The sequence below is a fragment of the Pocillopora verrucosa genome, chromosome 7 (assembly GCF_036669915.1).
Source record: "Pocillopora verrucosa isolate sample1 chromosome 7, ASM3666991v2, whole genome shotgun sequence".
Lineage (NCBI taxonomy): Eukaryota > Metazoa > Cnidaria > Anthozoa > Scleractinia > Pocilloporidae > Pocillopora > Pocillopora verrucosa.
In genome coordinates this window covers 18660393-18681286 of record NC_089318.1, presented here as the reverse complement: position 1 = coordinate 18681286, position 20894 = coordinate 18660393, and the positions used below count along the sequence as shown (strand labels likewise).

The 20894-nt window shown below is 42.1% G+C and overlaps 1 protein-coding gene and 1 pseudogene across 1 annotated transcript; one reads left to right on the top strand and one right to left on the bottom strand.

Annotated features, from left to right (window-relative positions):
- Positions 1–102: 102 nt before the first annotated feature.
- On the top strand, positions 103–3012 carry LOC136282573 (tetratricopeptide repeat protein 7B-like). Its single transcript, XM_066170253.1, has 7 exons — positions 103–124; positions 728–859; positions 1059–1156; positions 1636–1739; positions 2038–2041; positions 2340–2428; positions 2883–3012. The coding sequence occupies exons 1-7, from the start codon at positions 103–105 to the stop codon at positions 3010–3012; spliced, it is 579 nt and encodes a 192-aa protein (XP_066026350.1).
- A 1057-nt stretch (positions 3013–4069) lies between these two features.
- Positions 4070–20676, bottom strand: LOC136282208 (sacsin-like; annotated as a pseudogene).
- Positions 20677–20894: the final 218 nt, after the last annotated feature.

Sequence of the window (20894 nt, the reverse complement as noted above, 5' to 3'; positions counted from 1 at the left end):
AAAGTATTTGAATAAGTGGTAAGCAAAGAGATTTCCTAGGATAGGAAAGGATTTTATCCACCTCGAAGTTTGAAGAGTACTTTGTCGATTTGATAAGCAAACATGGAAGACCAAATTGAGATTAGTTATTATTTCAGGCTTCCTGATTTGTAACTGGAAACGCAATGGTTTTGAGCCGTCCAAAGAGGCTGCTAGCCGTTCCAGGGCTTTTACTAAGACAGTAGTAGTAATTCTAGTGATACCTGTGAACTGTCAGGGGAACCCTAAAAATTTGCTTAGGTGGGTGTACTGTGCACGAGCTATCGACTTGCATCCTGTTTCGTAGGGGGGGGGGGGACGTAAAGTCTCTTGAAGCTTGAGAAATCATTTCAATATTAAAAAGGAAGAGGCCATTAGGTGTTTAAGAACTGTCAATCAGTCTCTGTTCGTAGAAGGGATTGTGCACGCTAAACGTAAACGAGTAAAATTATTTGAGACTTAGTGCCTTACTCACAAACTGCATAAAATTCAGGGTGGGGCCAATGGTCTTAACTACTGACTGCTTTCAGATCCACAGAGCTTCAAAGGGCTGGATCAGGTTTGCTAGACAAAGTTATCACAGATTACACTCACAGAACTCACCAGTGAAAAAGACTCCGGTAAGTGTTCCTTTTAACACTAGAATTCCCCGCGCTACTTTGGCTATTGGAGTCTGTTAAGAACTAATTGCCATTATGTTTCTTGTTAGATGATGGTGCTAGTTCCATCGCAGCCTCAGTACGCCTAGAACAGGCCTTATCAGACGAGGCTGCCTCAACTTCCGTCCGACTCAGCGTTCCAGCTGTATTGGCCCTACAAGCAAAACTCTGGCTTGCTGTTGGTAGGTCCTATTTATGTGTAGAGTCAAGTAAGACCGGCACCATCCCAGATCAGTTGAGAAAACTGCACCATCAGCTCTTTTGACTATTTGATAACTCTTTTCACCTAATCTAACTCATCTCTATTTAGTCACTCAGAGAAGTGGTTGGTTAATTTATTTCATGTAACAATCTGGCGACATGTGATGTGTTTTGATGCAGCTGATGTGTATGTTGCCATGGAGAAGGACACTGAAGCCAGCGCATGCGTTCAGGAGGCGCATTTGATATTTCCTTTTTCCCCGGATGTGCTGTTTCAGGTATAAGTCTTGCTTGCGTGTTGTCAGTGCACCAATACGTGGATGACAGTAAAAATGTTGGTCCAACTTCCACTGGAAAAAAGGTAGTAGGAAATCTAAAACAGCTTCTCGAAGAATGGAGCGGGGGACGGAGTAATTAGATGGTCCTCCCGTCGTGCCACTCTTTTATATGGCACCATTTTTTTTCCCTTACATTGATCTGCCTCACCCCCTACCCCTTTATAACCCAAGATCTCACAATCCTGTCGTATTAATACGCATCATCTTCCCTTTAGTTAAATGCTCTCTACCTAATTGGAAGCTTTAGGTCGAGGACGCGACCGCTTTGAGAACGCGGTGATCGAGCGAAAGCCAGGAACGAAAACGGCTGGGATAGCATGCTGATGTGCGCATAGAAAGTTCCGAGTCAGTCCCATATGCAGACTTCAAATGGTTTTTTGTTGATGTTGTTTTCAATTTGTTTTTATTTTCCTACACAGCGTGGCCGCATTTTCGAGCTTAAAGAAAACCTTATGGAGGCCAAGAATTGCTTCGATAATGCGATCTCCATAAATCCAAACCACGTGCCAGCATTCAACACCTGGTAAGACGTACAAAATAACACTGGACTGGCTAACGAATCCTGATTGGCTTCAAAAATAAATTGAGTATTTGCACAATTAGAGAGCAGTCGTTATTTATCCTGGGGGGGGGAGGTCTTGGCAGGACCCTATGGTCTTTGGGCGGCACGAAAGGGGGATTAGTCGTCGCTAACAGAGTGTAAAGGGGGGGAACTATTGAAAATTGACTGCTAATTTCAGTTGAATTTGATTTTTTTTTTCTAATTTCAATTGTTTCTTCTCCTCCTTCTCCTCCTCCTCAAGATTGTGCTATGTGAACAGCAAGGTCAGTCGCGGCAACGTTTACACGTGAAACTGGGTAATTTAGTATGATCAATTGGGTTGATACCGTAAATTGGCCACTGTAAAGAGTTCAAAGCTGACGTTTTAGGTGTCAGCTCTTCGTTAGCCCTACGCTCGAAACGTCAGCTTTTAACCTTTATACGGTGGCCAATTTATGTAATCGACTCAGTTGATGATACTAAATTACCCTGTTATACTTTCCCACCGACGCAGCACCACAGTTTCTTTAGAAACTTACCCCCTTTATATGTGAAACTGTTCGATTAATTTGGTTTCTTCAGGGTGCAGTGTATCACAAACTTGGTAATCTTATGGCTGAGAAAGTTATCCGAGAAGCCATCAATATCGATCCAACAGCATTTGAAGCTTGGTGAGTGATCACTTTCAACTTTCGTTCAAATTCCTGGTTTGGGCGGTTTGAATTATTAGGTGACAGGGCACCATTCATTTTAATATGGCTGAATAATATACAGGTCATGTGATCTTGTTCAGTGCCAGATATTCCTGACCAACGACATGTTGCGTTATGTTATGTAACGCTTTACTGATTCTCTTATTTTGTTTCGTGTCCTGTGTTGCATTGTGCCATTTTATATACAAAGACCTGCCAGTGTAAATAAATGACAATGAAACGTGTAGATCTCATTGGTAATTCTCCTTACTGTCTGCCATACAATTCTTATGGTGTAAGTTCGCAGAATATGGTATTGGATCTATTAACAACCCCCTTATTGATATTTGTCGCTATTCTCATCACTTGTGAGCTTGATATTGTATTATTACGTACGATGTGTCTGTCTGCTTACTGTGTCATTTCATTTCAGGCATCTTTTAGGCGTGGTTTTGGAAGCCCAAGACGAACACGAGGCAGCGAGCGAGTGTCTAATGACAGCTATTGTCTTAGAGGCTACACATCCTATCGTGCCATTAACAGTGATAGCAAGGTTGTTATGAGCCTACCAGAAGTTTGCTGTGATTCAACAAAGATAAACAACAAGGAATACTTAAAAAATTATTTTTAATGGTAATAGGACCGAGTGGAGTCCAATTCAGTCTGTAATCATACGAGTGATTAACAAAATCAGACGACTGCGAAGTTTATTCGCGTTTAGAGTCACAACCTAGGCTTCAACCTAAATGAGCCCCTCCCCTCTATCCAATTCCCAAAAAACAAAGCTTATAGAATAATTCTCTAAATACTCACCAGTTTATGATGAGGCGAGGAAACACTACTCATAACTTAGTAGAATATTTAGAGATAGTTTTTCAAGCGAACATATCTTAATGCTCGATTTACTATTTCTCTCTATTTAATGGTCTATAAGAATTTTGTAAAGTTCTATAAATTACTACAATTTACAAAGAATCACTTTTTAGGCTCTTGATAGTTCAACGTTATTATAACTCTAGTAAATATAGACTTGTAAAGATTTTCCCACGACGAGAAAAAAATTAATGTAACGATATCTTATGGTTCTTTGCCACGACAAAAACATACGACTTTGTTCCAACCACTTCGGCAAACTAAAAAATATTAGGAACTCTTTCAAAGGTCTAGGTCACCTTATGAGGTCATTTTGTATCTGTTCGTTTTACGGAAACAAAACTTCAAGTTGGCAGTGCATGACATTTTATAAGCAACACCACCACTCAAAATCAAACGAAGGATGACTAACGAGAAATGTAAAACACTCACAAATTTATATAAACTGACTGTTCGTTATCCTATGAACCCCTTTATGAAGGGAGCCTTGTCACTGCAGTAAAATATTACTGGTAAAAAATTTGAAATACAAAACAGCTAGGATGCTACAAAGTTAGCGATAAGGCTAATTTTATCTATAAAACGCCAATTTCTCTTCAGGTGAATATTTGACTCATATAAGCAACATTAGTCCACTTCCACCAAAATTTAACGTCGCACGATGAGACAAGGAAGTGCTAGTAGTATCCTTCCATTTAGCTAGCTTAAATGTTTCTAAGTATTTTTCTAAGATTCTGATGCGTAAAGTAAAGCAGTTAATTTGAACAGTATCTAGAGGGTTATACAGTCACAGAGACTAAATGTGAGTAATCAACAGTGATTATGGTCCTACAAACTGTTCTAGTACTTCCAAAACTTCTGTGGCCAGTCTGAACGCTTCCTGTGCTTGCTGAGCATCTTGGAACACCTCAGCAGGCACTTTAGGTGGGATGTGCTTGTTAGGATATCGAGTGCCCAAGTAATAGTCAGACAGCCTGGCTACTTGCGGTGTCACATCTGGAGCTCTAGGAAGCCGTGAAAGATCATTTGCCAATAGTATCAAGTCGTGAGATATCAGTTGCCTGTCCGCGACTCCTGATAGAGCGTAAAGAGCTGCTTTGAGAGATTTCTCCGCGATTTGATGGCACTGGAAGCAGACCAGGTAGTAAGGTGGATCTCGGGCAGTCAAGAGAAGTTTTACGGACCGCAGGTCTTCTTTGCTTTGACGAATCCACACCTTCGCTACGCGTGGATTAGGTGCCATGTAGGTCCCTCTCGAGTGCGATGGGAAACCTGTAAATCGTTGGTTGTAGCGGCGGTAGTTGTCGTAACTTGAGCGCTGTCGTCGAGCTCTTTCATTCCACCGCCTGAAGGAGTCCGAGAAATCTGGTGGCGGTGGCCTTGGATACCCTTCATTGCGGCTTGACGAATTTCCTGTTGATAACCTTTCGACCTCGTTTTGTATAAATTTCGTGACCTCATTCGCGATGTCTTGCATGACCATGTTCTTGTCCGGATGCCATCGCAGGTATAGTCGCCTTATTGCTTTCTTTCTTTTATCTTCTGGAAGCTTCCAAATTTCGGCAAGAGCTTTTTCCACCTCTCTCAGAGCGTTCTCTAATGTCGTAGGCTTGGGTGACTCACTTGCTCCATGGGCGGGCCTCGATGACTCTGCCCCTGCTTGTCCAGTACTTTCGCCACTCTCTCCTTCATAAGGCACAACCTCCATCGACTCTGAAATAGACTCTTCCTCGTTTTCTTCCTCTTCCCCGCTCTTCTGCGGTCTTCTAAACTTATACAAATCCAGTACGTCGACCTCTTTCCTTTCTTGGCCGATGTCTATTAGATACCTACTAAGCAGGTCACTCTCTCCTTCTCCTTCAGCAGAATAAGACTTTTTAATTTGGCGGACAATTTTTGCATAAATGAACTTCGGTTCCTCTTCGGTCGAATCTTCTCTCTCAAATGCAACAAACTCTTCTGGGCGAAAATAGAAGCCATTATACTGGTCTAGAAGCTCGTGGAACTCTTCAGGGACCTCAGAACCAAGGCTCGCTTCCAACCTTGGTGTTTCGGCTGCTTCTCCATCATCCGAGACTCCAGCATTATCCAGTGTGATGGAAATATCAGCCGGGGACGTACACTCAAGGATAGCAGCCAAGTGTAATACGTTCTGTTCATTGAGGAGGCAGCCGGTCAGGCGGTAGATTTCCCAGCATATCTGTCTCCTCGTATTACCAGACTCTGCACCATGTTCGATGAAGATATGCTTTTTACCATTGTCCTGCCCCACGAAGCAACCAGAGTAAGTTCGTCTTTGACTTTTAGGAATTACTGTATTGGACTCATTATCGATTAACTCCGTGGATAAGGTTTCCATGCAACTGATGGTTAGTGCTTTTTGAAAACTGTGAACTTTGTCGCAGACCTCTTTTGTCAATTTGGCTTTCTCGTACTGGGACTTCAGTATTCGTAGAATTCCACTTATGAGATCTGGCGAATACAATATGTGACGAATGTGATCTGTAGCCTCACATTTCCCTTCCACGTCAGCTTGGCATTTCTTTTCTCTGCATTCGGCCTGGAGTTCTTCCCTTACCTTACCTTACCAAGGATGCCAAGGACTTTGTTTTCAAGTGGTCTGGCAAAAGGTCAATTAGCTTACTGGGGTTTTCCATCGTTAATTGGCATTTTTTTAGGTCCTCAAGAAACTCAAAAATAGAATCTGACAGACGACCTCTGAACTGAGGACAATCAAATAGGACCAAGTCTGTAGATTGCCTGAGCTGTTCTTTGCTGTTTGGAAGATACAAGGCGTGGACTTCAGCTAATGGGTTGCTTCCATTGCTATCTTCTTTTCGGTCGAGTATAGCGTGCAAAGTAGTAAATAGGCCAAACACAGCCTGTTTCGCAACTTTTAATTCATTGGGGTATATCTGTTCGTCTCCACAAGATTCTCTGAGATTAGTTAAAACTTGAGCAAACTGCGCCGGTGTTGCTTTCTCCTTACTTCTCAGCCGCCTGAGCAAGTGTTCAAAGCTTCCATATTCTCGAGGAACTCTGTACAAGTAGGACGGCTGTTCTTCTTCAAGGTGAAACGCCAGCTGGTTGCCGCGGACGTAGACATGTCCACCTTCTACAAGAATGCAGGGAATATCGGAAAGCTGTTCGCAAATTGTATCACACTTGGCTGAACAGGATTCATTAAAATCGTTACCGCTACAAGCACTAGTATCTGTAAGAAATTTATAAACTTCTGTCATGATTTGGCTTAAACGTCGCCGTTTGGGTTCTGGTTGTTCTCGATCGGCACGCTTTGAAAGAGTCTGTGAAAGGTTTCTAACGTGACTGATGACTTGTTCCAGTGGGGGCTTCATGAAAACTTGAAGGTTTTTAAGCCGTGGGTTTTGGGGGTTTGGAATAGCCCACTCAAAGAGAAGAGATGCAGTTGTCCATGCAAGTGCCTCATGCATGTATGGAATTGAATGCTTAAAATGGTTAAATGGAGGAATTTGATCTCGATCAGGTACCAAATACTGCCGGCAAAGGAGACTTAAGTCGTCACTCGCCTTTGGACAGGCCACAAATTTTATTGTGGAGAGGTCCACAAGGAACTTTGCATCGTGCAGAGGGTCGTCTCTTAAAAGGTGCTCAACAAGTGTCTTTGACTTCTTTTCCAATGAAAGATAATTTGAACTGCTAATCTGTACTGCTTGTGAAGCCAATTGATTGGCAAAGGTTTGGAATTCTGCTTTGCTGACTTTCTGCTTTAAGCCGAGTTTGCGAAGGAGCTCCAACCAGGTTATATTGTTAAACGGCTCTGGTGGCTTTGCTTCACGTGGCAACATTACCGCGAAGACTTTTACGCCTGGATCATGAAAATAAGATGCATTAAACATTGTCTAACGTAGTCCAGGTGAAGCATTCGTGTTTTGGGTCGGAGAAGGGGAAACTTTGGGAAAATGAAATTGATATAACAATCTGTATGTGTTTTATCACAGACACCTAGAAGATCCTTGTACAGGCGGGTCAACCTGGGTTTGGGCACTAAAAATACACAGTTATTTCCTGTCATCCAGATATCCGACTCATCAGTTGGTAAACCCACTGGGATTTCGTAAACTGATTTAAAATTTTCAAGGCTGACAAATTCTCCATTAAAAGTCTTGAAAAATGGCAAGTTTTTCACGATAAAAGTAGAGGTTCGGTCTTGCTTTAAAGTTGTCAAATCATCTTGAAAGAATTGCAACATGTAGATCTTTTCGTTCTCGGATAGAAAATTGGAAATGTTGCCTTCCTTCATCAGGTGATCCAGTACTTTCAGTATATCTTGCGATGAGTTGATGTAGGAGACGTGAGACTTCAGTATGTCCGATACATCCCACCTTCCGTTATCGCTGATGAGATTGATATTAACTTCTGGACGCTTCAATTTCCTTAACAAAGTAGTAACACGCTCCTGGCCAGGTGACCATGAATCTGAACGGGTGAGGTCAAGAATTACTTTTCCTTTGGAAACTGGTGCTAACTCCCCTGACTTGGTTGGTAGGGTGGGCCAATTTTGTAAGGGGTCTAGAGAAAAGGCTTCCGGATTCCTCAGGTAGGTTTTGTGTAAGAACTCCCATAACCGTTGCATCCAGCTTTCAGACGGTTGTTCATTCACATTCCATGTTATTAGAGTGTTCGTTTCACACCAGCCAGCATTAGTAGCACTCGGTAGAAGCAGTGCTAATGCATTGATGTCAAACTCCCTGAGAACACTTTGATTGGAGGCGAAAATCGCTTTCTCGAAGTGAAGTAAAGCTGTGGCTAGCGTGTGTTGGATGAATTGAAAATGCTGAGTTGGTACCAAATCGGCAAACAGGCTTAAAAACACTTGGCCATCTGTCTTAAATCTCCTCAGAATGTTGTCTTCAGTCAGCAATAAAGGCAAACCAAACATTTCAGTTGGAGATTTTTTGGCTTTCATACAGTAGCTAAAAAGAAGGAGAACACCCTTTACAGAGCCAAGCGTTGTCTCTCCAACGGGACATGGCAACGTACCGATGCTACACTGGTTCTCCTTGAGAAAGTGAATGACGAATTCGGGTGTGATCTCTCTCACATTTGTGCCTGCCTCTTTAAAGTCCCTAAAGAGTGTCACCGGGGAATAAAGAAGCTTGAAACCCACTCTCAAAAGCATCTTCCATAGATCGCTTTCGGTTTCACTACCTAAAGTAAAATTCTTAAAAAAGCCTTGTGAAGGAGGAGGCCAACAGCACCGAAATACTTCTCGGACAACTGTAGCAGCTTGAGGAACTTGAAAGGCCTCCATAGTTTTTTCGGACGTCTTTTTGGTCATGGGAAGCAAATGAACATCCACAATGCAAATCATTTTGAATACTGCCTCTGCCAGAATTTTCCACTGGCTTTCTATAGATTTAAAATTTGGAAAGAGATTATGATACCATCGCATTCCTTCGTGAAGATTTTGCGCCCTGGGGAAGCAAGCAGCATCTTCTTCTTTCGACCCTGGTAAATGCCCTCGCGCCACTATCATCATTGAGATGTACGCCTGGGACAAAATCTTAGTTTTGATGAAGTGGTTCCACTGACTTCCGAATCCTTCTTCATTTTCATCACGCCACAAATTTCGGCGTGCAGAATCTAAATAGAAATGACCATTCACATGAACTGGGAGCCCTGTGTTAACTGGCAATGGCAAAAAACAGAAGGCCTTGTGTCTTGGTTCACTTCTCTCGTTGAAGTGGAACTTTGACTTCTCTGACTTCTGTGAAACCTTTGCTGCTATTCCTCCGCGAGGTAGGAGACCAAAGCTTCTACCGTTGGGAACTTCTTCACTTGTACTTCTCTGGAGACCAATACACTGATTAATAAGCCATTTTTCCTCTCGTAATCCATGTTCCTGAACAATTAGAGGATATGTAATTCCGAACCATTCAATTTGATTCGTTTCCAGAGTCTTGGATATCTTTATATTATTTTCAAGCCTCGCGCGTTGTGCTTCATCGTGTGGTGTCAACCGAATAAATTTCTGTTAGCTGTCCCCCTTTGATTTCAGATAGAGTTATGGTCTTCACGTGGTTCAAAAACAAAATAATTTCTTTAGCTTCATGAGCCAACAGGTTCATAAGTTTCATCATTTCCGTGTAAGAAACCCGCCTTTCAGAAATTGACGACGTGCTTAGTGTTCTGAGAGGAAGGCGGAACATAGTTGCGGAACTCAAATCAAACAGGTTTTCCAGATAGCAGGGAAATACATCACGGAAGTCCGATCGTTCCTCCGCACCAATTGGTCTAATTATACGTCCTGGGTTCTCCTTAGTCGCTTGAGGAGCATAGCGGCAAAGGGGGTCGAAAATGCAAAGCGTGTCTTCATTTGTAATAAAGCTTGGGCAATCTGTTAGGTGGAAGACGGCATTAAATCCAATTCCATACTGGCCTGTCTTTGTAGGATCGTCTGTTTTGCTTCCAATTCCAAGCCTTTGTATCCCCTCTAAATCCTCTTCGGAAAATGGTCGGTTGTTGTAAACACACAGGGCAGGACCTTGCAGTTCCTTCCAGTTGTCACTTAACAGTTGGTCCGTAGGATGGTTACGAGGGTCAACAATGAAGTGTATCTCAGTGGCCCCTGCATTATCAGCGCTCTGAACAAGCTCCTTTAGGACTCCAACATCACATGGATATGCTTTCAAAATTCTCTTTAAACGGTCAGTAAGCTCTTCTCGTTGTCCAAACTCAAGTCCGATTGGACGAAATATTTTGGATAGTTTCTTTTGTCGAATATCAATTGCTCCAAGCCTGCGTGCAAGGTCAATGGACAGGTCCTTGTGAACATAGTCGATATCACTTCTATCACCCATCCATGGTGCATCATTAAAGGCTAATTTCTCAGCTGGTCGTAAAAACAGATTCTGGCTAGGCAGAGGAATCTTCCCCCTTTCCGTTTCAAAGGATTCCGTTGAGGCTTCCGATATATCCTCAATCAAAGATTTTGCAACTTTAAACTCTTTCGTAGACAAACGTTCTCCTTTTTTCTCCTCATCGAGTTCGTAAAGTGCAGAAATGACGTCTCCGGTGGAGAAGTGCTCTCTGATTCCTGTCGCTTGAAATAACCTACGATACTTCGACGCAAGATTCTGTGGCACTTCGTTTAGGTAAGGCTCACCAAATCGCTTCCACGCGAAAGCCAGCCGAGAAGATGACAGACACTTTCCTTGAACCAGTATCCATTTCTTTTCTTGTAATGCATGTACAATTCCCTCGCCATCTGGTTCCAGAACAAGTTCTTGTAAATAATCGTATATGCAATGGAAGATATGTTCCAAACCTTGGTTCACATGGGGCGACTGGACTATTGCTTGAACTGCATGCTCCAACTGGCTAAGAACCTCATGGGCCGATGGTTTACGGAAGCTGAAACCAAAAAGATGTCGCGTTTTCTTGCCTAACCTACTGCAGCCACTCTCACTTTCATCAAGGATTGGCCGCGACGACCCTGCGACAAACTTATACCTTTCGTCGTACATTTCCTTCGCTGGAAGGATAACACTGTTCCAATCACCAGTACCTCTCCATGGTATAACATAGTTTGCTGGCTTTGCAAGAGTAGGAAACATACTGATTGCCATTAACTCCTCTCTATTCAATTCTGTAGGGTGGTCCATTTTCTCAAGGTGAACATTAATATACTTGATGAGAAGGGCAGATCTCTTCCTAGCGTCTTGTTCGGCTCTTCTACAGAGCACCGACACAGAGTTTGCTCGCTCAATCAAGGTTTCCCAGTCAAGAATATCTGATAACATTCCCAGGTTTTGAAGCATAAGAAGACGTTCCTTAGTTTGATAACATGACCCAACTGGGAATCTCCTATCTTTTTCTGAGAACAGAGTCGCAGCGGTACCTTTTGGAGATATCAGATCCTGGGGAAACGCCAAATGCCTTGTATCTGGCCCACAAGGAATACAGCGATTAGTTAGAAGCAAAGATTCGTATAGATTACGAAGCTGATTGCACCGATTGCTGGCATGTCGTCGAAGGCATTCATCGATGAGGTGGCACACAATGGGATCCCGAAGCTCTTCGGGTAATGCCGTGATATTAGGAAAAAAGACATCTTGGAGAAACTTTTCTTGTGTCATCATACGTTGGTCGATAACTTCCATACATCCAGCCTGTTGAAATCCTTTCTTGGCAAAATCTGGAAGTTGTACTATATTGTAATCAAACTTTTCAAGGATCATCTCACTATTCGGAAGCTCCCGTAACTTAAGGTCTTGGTAAATGCATTTAGTCACTGGGAGCCATTTCCTTCCTACGCGCACTAAGGGTAGGTCATTACTTGCGATTCTTTGATAAAAGCTCTTGATGAGTGGTTCCCATGCGGATGATTGAAGTTTGTCTGGATTTGGCCAGAGCGTGAAAACATCGTACAGCGGGATTTTTCCTAGTCTTTGCATAACAATCATATTTTCCAAGAGCTGAACATAGGCCTGAGTCAACGCATCCTCCATGAGGCTTTGGTTCCACCGCACTTCTAAAGGTTGATGGCCGACATCGGCTGTAGTACCTTCCCAGATTCCTCGGCGGTTTGATGTGACTGCAAAGTAGCCATTGGCATGTACTGGAAGACCTGTTGGAATACTGAGGGGAAGGAAACAAAACATTTCTCCAGGTACTGCCTCTACTTTTTCGAAGCCATCGCCTTGGGTGCAGATCTTTGCTGCCACTCCTGAGGCAGATAAGAGTCCCTGCTTCTTGCCATCCTCACTAGTTGCAAGCTGAAAGGAATTTTCAGTACCAAGACAAGAGGTCACAAGCCAAGACTGGGTTTCTTGACACCTTTCTTCATTCTTACGAGAGATGGTGGAACACACAGATACGAGCTCCGTCAGTTTGGGAGATGGATACCTGGCAAAAGGGTTGGACTGACTAGTGGACTGTCTTGTCCATGCTGCGCATGACTTAAGAAAGGTACTTTCCATTGCAGAATTCTTAACTGGTATACATTCTGTCTGACTTTTTCTACAGACTTCAAACAGGAGTCGCGAGTCTTTCGAATCAGTCGCGTTTTCATCCACTTCAAGGAAGGACACCTTTCTAACATTCTGTGAAAACAAAAGAAGGGTCGGTGATGATTCTCGGAAAGAAAACATGAGGGACCGTATTTCGTTCTTGTTATAGATCTTATCACTGATTTCGCCTCGCTTAGTTCGGAATGCAAATCTGAAGAGAGTCCCTTGAAAGTAGAACTTGTCATGATGGCTGGGTGGAGTAGTGTCACAGCCAAAAAGCCCATTGAAAGGTGCAAACTGGTCAGGAAAACAAGTTAAATTGTTCTTATTTACCGCCAGATCTATCTTTATTCCCGGCTTCGAAGCATTCTTTATGTGGGAGCCAAGATGTGTTGTTTCTGGATCAAAAAAGACAGCATAACTTCTGGTAATGAAACTTGGAACATTAGTGAAGTGGTAAACGGAACTGAAACCAAGACCAAAGCGACCAATCTTCTCAAGATCATCTTTTTTCGTGGCACCTGCCAATCTCGATATATTCTTCAGATCATCATCTGTAAAGGTTGCGTTATTGTATGCCAACAAGGCGGGACCTTGGCATTCTACCATTCCCGATGACAAAAGCCTCAGGTTTGGGTGATTGCGCCAGTCAAGAACAAACTGAACTTCTGTTGCACCAGCATCATCTGCATTCTGCACTAATTCCTTGAAAACACCAACCCCTTCTTTGTACTCGTTCAAAATATTCTTCAGCCTCGTGGTAACTGGCTCGTGGGGACCTGTTTGCTCAATACCTAAAGCCTCTGCACAAGTGACACGGGTGCTGATTGGTGGAACACCAAGCAGAGCTGCGGTTTCGGAAGATATAGCCTCGTGGATCATGGGAAATTCGCTTGAGATGAGAAGTTCTGTCCCTCCTTCTCTAAGCCACTCCGCATCACAAAAAGTGCATTCCGAACATGGAACCAACTTCAAGGTATTATCTCGGGTATGAATCGGCACCAGAAGACTTTCTCGAAGTTGTGGAGTGAGTCTCTTTCCATCTCTAACTATCCAGTGGAGAATCATATGTGACAGCTGTCGATCATCTGCCACATCTTCTAGATAGTCACTGCTGGTGTCATGTTTGTCTTTTATCATTTTCAGAACACGTAACCAATCGAAGTCTTGAAATTTTTCACGAACACCACATCGTTGGAAGAATGAGTTAAGGAATTGAAATTCTTGTGGAACTATGTAAAGGTAAGGCCTCAAGTCGATTCTGCAGCAAGATGTAAATGCTATTCTAGACGGTGATGAAAATCCATAGCCATGCCAAATCCATTGAGGGAAGCTGTTATCCTGACTTACAGCGTAGATGAAGCTAGCATTGCTGGATGCTTCTTCGTAGATCTGCTTTACCATCACTTGAAAATGATACAGAGCACTCCCGTTCATGTCATTCAATCGTACCAAACAAGCAGAACGCAACTGGTTTAGAAGGTGGTGGACAGGTGGCGATTTGTCCCAACCAAAAACAGCCTCTAATGCTTTGGAACAAGGTTTGGAGACTATTGGCGCTGAAGCTCCTACAAGAGTAGCTTTTGATTGGCTGAACGTTTCAGATGGTTTGTAGAAATGCCTTTTTCCTGAAAACCAAGGCATCGCACGAGGATAGGAAGCAGGACGACTCTGCTTTCTTGGGACCCACCTCTTGTTCATCAGAGCTCGGCCCAAGAATTTGTCAGGTGGGTTTTCGTCGAGAAACTCTAACAGGGCTAATGCTTTACGGGATCCCACATCGCTTTGAATCTTATCTACTGTTTCAGCAACATGTAGAATGTCCTCTTTATTTGGAATACTCCTCATTCCAAGTTGCCGAAGACGTAGAAGGATTTCATCGTTGATGAAACTTTCATTTGGAAATTTGTCGTTTTCGCTCTCAAACAGCTGCTCCAAAATGGGTTGTTGTGGATCTAGAACGCAACATGGAGTAACTAACTTATTACTCCTGGTGAGTACAAAGGGCAGTTGTTGAAGAGATGCATGAAATGAGCTGTCTTCCCCGCAAAAAAGGGAATGCTGGCTAAGTACCCAGTACATCAGCGTAGAGATCTGTTGATGACAATAGAAATTGCTCTGTATGCCACTAAAGACAATGTTTCTTAGGAAGGTTGTTTTTTTCATCGGTGAGATTCCAAGTCTGTGAATTAGGGTATAAGATTCGCTATCTCTCAAGGTAATGACCGTGGACGCTCTTGGTATTGGCAAGGATTGAGGAAGTTTGAAGTCATAAGGTAACACACCATGAACTTGAAATCCATTTCTTAGAGCAATGAAGGAGTATCCATCTGCTGCATCAAAAACAGGAAGGTCATACAGGAGATCTCTTTGGTCACCACTTAAGGACGCGAAAGAGAGGAAACTTCGTAGCGCTCGCTTCTCATCAGGGGAACAATGGGTAATCGTTGATACGCATCTGCTTTGACCCAACGTAGACAAGACCTTTAGGACGCCATTAGGATCAGGTGAAGCTACGTATCTTTGTAGGGTGTTGTGATGAATGTACGATGGAAGATTTTCTAGAACAATGCAGCCAACTTTTCCAAGCAAAGACACAATAAGCGGCGGTAAATAAGTACTCTGGTGATGTCTTCTGATGACGACGCTTGATGAACTCAGCTTCACTATGTTTCGGTTTCCAGCACATGTGTGCGGAATGAGCGGGAGGTTTTCGAGTAAGGAGAGATCAGAGAACATTCTCTGAATCCACATCCATACTGACTCCAACCAGCGCTCTGGCGGATGCCCATTTCTGCCGGGGTACCAAGGTACTGGATGATTTCCTCTATACCATTCCAATGGAAGCATCTCTCGCAGGAGCTTAAGAGTCTCGGCTTGATTCAATTTGACGAGTTGCACGGGTTGGATTGTGTTGGTACGTTCGGCATCAGTAGCAACCTTCGACAAATATGTAATGGCAGAAGTTTTAACGTTGTCGTCGAGGAACTTACCGTCCATGTTGTAGAAAATGGAACGGGGATTTCTCGTTGACGAAACGTACACAGCAGCCGCTGGTTCTCGGTGGTACTGGATTGAGCGGAACTCAACAAAACTTCCATTTGCAAGGGGCAAAAGGGGAACACCTTGCATATCGTCCAGGTTCTTGTCTACGAGAGCAAATTCGAGTAGTAAAAGCTTCCTTTTCTTTGGTACATTGGTTATCTTCCAAACTCCCTTTTCCTTCTTTTTCAGTAGAGCCCTCAAGAATGCGGGAGTGATACTATTCGTAGTTACTGACTTGTATTTATCAATCGCAATCATGACGTGGCTCGGGACGATTACAACAGCCTCATTTGCTTGCGTCAATGTGTCAAGAACTGCGCTTCTTGTTGCATCGGATGTATTCTGAAATTGGGTTGTCATTCTGTCCAAGTAGGCGACACTGAGGTTTTTCCACTGTCCATGATATGCAGGGGTCCAGAGGATGTTTTCTTTAAATAAAATCGAAAACATGTGCTTTAGCATACACTGCCAGTGTTTCTCAACTTTCTGAATGTTTGGCCAGGACTTGTACACCAAATCTGCGCCAACTGAAGAGTTACATGAATCTCTAAGAAGGAGCAACATGTTGGCGTAGGCCTTACTCGCAACATGCTGCACTAGTGACACATTCCATTCTGCGGTTGGATCATCCTGACAGTCAAGGCCTGGCCAATTAAGACCACGCCAATTATATCTGAGGCCAAAGTAGCCATGCACGTGAACTGGCAAACCGGTCTTGGAGTCAGCGTCTGGTGGAAGTGGTAAGAAGCAGAAGATTCTTCCAGTTCTTGATGAGAGCGCTTGAAGTGTAACTGCATTCACTGGTGTGGCACAGGCCACCCAAGGCAGGAGACCTAACTCTAGGGACAATTTTTTGAGAGTTGAATTTCGAGCGTCAACCTGGTGGTACACAAGCCATTTATTTTCCACTTCTCTTCCTCCTTCAGTCTTTTCAAGGACATGCAAATTCAAACGAAGATTAATGTTTTCAATTTGCCCGTTGATCAGCCTCCTCAAATAGTTTAAAAAAATTCTCTTCTTCTCTCCAACTTTTTGCCGGCAGCTGTCACTCAGTCGAACTGTAAAGACATGCCTTTCAACACCTCTCTCATCAGTTTCGAACAAAGCAATTTCTTCAATGTTTTTCAAGAAGAGTAGGATGACAGGTGCTTCCTCTTTGAGGGCCTGAAATAATTTGCCAACTTTTTCCTTACTGTAAACCTTTTTGGATAGGTCTGACGGTGTACTTCGTAGCGGAAAGCGAAACAAAGTTCCATTGTAAAACTGAGTCGAAATTTTGCAGTCTAAGACGTTCTCGTAAGGCTTGAACTGGTCCTCGTGATCTTCAAGGAGTTCGTCCTCGAGCGAAAATTGCTGCCCCGTCTCCCCTCTACCAAAGTGTATTTCGTGAGGATCGAGAAATACAATACAATCTCCACTCACGATGCTGGGCAGATCTAAATCATGTGATAAGAAGTAACCAGTTTAGTAAATATAACTGTCTCATTATTAAGTGCAGATGCCCAATCTGTTTAAGCACGTACATTTATAGGATGTGGAGTTGCTAAGTTGAACAGATGATTATGGAACGTAATTTTTTTTTTTCTGAACACAAGAGAAAACTTAACGGCAAGGATTTCCGCTCTTTTTTTCCCCGCAAGTTTCTTTCTGCATTACAATTCGAGAATTCTAATAATCTGTTACGATGTTACTCGGCAATGATTTTTTTGCGACCCCTAAAGAAACTTACCAGTCAAATGGTAACAAGAATTGAAACCAATTCCAAATCGACCAACTTTTAAAGGGTCCTCTTTTTTATTGCTATCCATTAGTTTCTGCAAGTTTTCCCAGTCACTTTCCTCGAACAAAGCATTGTTCTGAGCATATAAAGCAGGGCCCTGGAACCGAGAAAGACTTGGTGCAACAAGCGAGTTCCCTCCGTAAAAGCCCTGACGTGAATCAAGGAGAAAGGACACTTTTGTGGCACCTGCGTCATCTGCATTCTGAATAATTTCCTGCATGAAAAAAGGCAATATGACCCAGGTTTCAGATAACGACAAGGTAAACAGGAAGGAAATGAATTTCATATTCCTCGATCTTTGTACCATCTTTTATTTATGTACCACAACTTTTATTTTATGTTGACTCGTTAGCACATGTTTCTCATGTGTGACCGCTTATGTTGTAATGAAATTATCACCAACTCATTATTGGTGAATCGACAGAAAGAAGAGTTTTTGTCATTTTTCAGGAAAACAAAACAAAGGCAAACGAAGCATGAACATTCACTAGCACTGGTTTAAAAGGGTCCCATGTATTTGGAACATTAAATATGAATTAATTCACCCTTGTCTTAGAGTGTAGGTGGTCACAGACATATGACTGTTGTATTCTCCTTTCACAAAGGTTTCGGTTCCTCTTATTGTATTAATCAATTCCTCAACCGATCATTACTGCGGAAGACCATTCTTCCTCCTCACGCTATACTAAAAAATTTTGAACACTCCATTACTGCCGATGTTTTCCCAGTCCAGGATTACCCTCTATTCATTCAGTTAATGGATAGAAACGAGGTGTTAATCTTGCTCTTTTAAACCGAGTTGACTGTACAAGTTTTTTCTTATCTGATGCAATGCCGAGAGAAGCATCATCATTCATACCTTTAAGATTTGTCCTCCATCTGGGTATCTTTCTAAGATACTTTTCAAAATTTGGGTCAGTGGAGGTCTCCTTTGGCCATAGGACCTCCCTGTTATGGCAAAGAAACAAAACCGTCGCAAGAATTAGCAAAACGAAACTAGCCAGCTCAAGAGTATAGCAAGGTAATTTAGTGTTATCAACTGAGTTGATAACTTAAATTGGCCACCGTAAAGAGTTTAAAAGCGGATTTTCGAGCGTTAGCCCTCCGTCAGAGCGATTTGAGGAGTTTTGGGTTGTGTGTGTGTTTATATTATGCTCAAAAGTAACTGCCCACAAACATAATATGACCTCTCAATCGAGCCAAATTGTAAACTGAATTCTTGAATCATCTTGTTTTCTGTCTTTTATGTTCTTTCTTAAAATTCTTAACTTGACCTGGATGAAAAGGTTAAATTCTAACAGCATCCTGAAGTTTGTTTGTGTCTTAAGATCACGAAATTTGCGCTATTTATTAAAGTTCCTTCAACGGTACCGGCGAAAGATATATAAGTTCGAAAGTGAATTCGTTCAGAAACTCACTTCGTAGTCAAAATTTCAGTCTCTCGTGAGACCCATATCTTAATGTTAACGTGAGCCAAAGAAAAAAACAACCTTCAGCTTCGAAATGTTTCACATATTTCATGACCAAAGACTCTAAAAATTAGACTATAACCTCATAAAATATCATAGGTTATTTGTCTCTGTTTTCCTAAACATAACCTAGAATATTCTCATCTTTGATGTTTATAAGTGTTAAATGCTGTTGCCTGGTTACAAATTTTGCTATTTAGTGAACCTAAAGCATTGAAGCCCTTGTGCATGTTGATAAATTAAGGGCGCATTGCAGTAAAATTTCATCGCTTACCTTTAACACTTTTGCGAGACAGCGCTGCCATTGTGTCATTCGAACATCTTCGATGGCAGCTCAGGAAACTTCGTCGCTTTGATTTTTCACTGTGAAAGAGACAAAAAAAACCTTATGCTACAAAAATTAGACGGGCACTTTTTAAATGTTAATGAATCTATCGACAATCTTAATGTCGAACAAAATGTTTGAATAGAATGTAGGTCAGATGACTGACTCATGCGGCCAGCCACAACTCACCTTACATCTCTACAAATTAAGGAGAGGCCTTTGCAGTTTAAACAACCGATTGGAGAACTAATTTTACATGTTTTGAGGATGTAATTATCGACTGGAATGGTGGAACGTTCTGGTTGTTTCCTTCGCCCGGCTATTCAATATGATTATCTGTTAATGTATTCAACAAAATATCTCTTTCCTGATTGGACGAATGCATACGGGATAATTCGAAATTGAAGCTTCCAAGGATCCATAACAAAGTATTTCGGAAAATATTTATGACTTGTTTCGCCTGTCAAATTTTTGTATTGAAAAGCCAGTTCAAAGAAGCACGAGCGTTTTACAAACTGTTGAAAAGTGTTTCCAGTAGTGTGCCCTGTGTAAGAGCAAAGAAGAAACTGAATAGATAAGTGCATAAACTTTTTGTGTCCCAGAATTTTTGGTCGCTCAGTGGTCATCGATGGGCGTAAATATATTTCAAACAGCTAACTACTGCAAGCTTTTGGCCATTCGGTGATTTTCATATGGAAAGAGATGGTTTCAGTTAGTTGTGTTTCAGATGCTTCAGCGTTTGGATGAGTCCTTTCACTTCAAATTTTTGGTCCTATTCGGCACCGAGTGCGTCGATCGGTACGCTGCTTGAATGCAAAGAGTCCCTTCATTTACTTCGACGATATTAATACTCATATTGCTGGTGATATTGACCTAGGTTTCTGTAGACAGTTAACGACGTTTGTTAAAGAAAGCTTAAGGCGGTTGATGACCAATCTTAGCTCTAATCGTATATAGAGTGAGTTCGTTCATTTCGGTCACTAGCAATTTACACCCCTCAAAAATTATATTTGAAACAATACCAGTTTATCATATTTAAGTCTGCGTATTTCATTTACTGTAGATACCCTAAGAAGGTTGATCATGGAAATATTTTAAAGTCCTGACAAATAGAGTATATCCTGCTTCAAGAAATTTTCATTATGTACAGTAGTGAATTGGTTTCCGAATTTCCAAGACAGCCAACATCGTCAATCGCTATTGATTACAATTTTTTTCACGTATTACCAGCAATGAGAAAGGAATCTGTGAAATGCCTTTGATAAACCCCGACTTTGCCGATGCAGGATCCTTGATATTTGCGGGCCCTACTGCTTTCATTTCGAAAAGGAAAAAAAACAATTCCAAGCTGAGGTAGACACGTTCAGAGGGATCACAGAATTTGACTCGTCAGCATCCAAGGAAGGAAGTTTAAACTTTCCCATAGGAGTCCCCAAGGCTCGGCCAAGAAATTTGAAAAGTCGAACGATTGTTTACTTCACCAAAAATATTTGCTGTTATCAGGTTGGATCGTCTCCCAGAAAGCAATTTCCTATTAATTTTGTATTCACGAAGCTTGTAACTTGTCTGCCCTGCTGCCCAACGATCTTGAACTAAGTCTAAAAATGGTTGAGTCGTGAAGCAACTAGATTTCTCCAAAGAGTTGAAGCGCGATAAATAAATAAATAAATAACACTTACCTTAATTTTCCTCGCTGTTGCAAACATCCATCCCAATCAATACGAACTACAACACTTTCTATCGCCGAAAACCTATTATGTAAATAGCGGACGAATTTTGAGAAAATAAAAGTTCTCCGCCAATCATAGTGAACGGTACACCATTCGACTTCGCGACCGGAAATAGAAAGTGACTATCAGAACTTGGAATGGGTTAAGTCAAACAAAGAAAGCAATGTTTGTTAAGATTGGGCGATTACCATGCTTAAATGTAAGAATAAGAATAATAATTACAATGCATA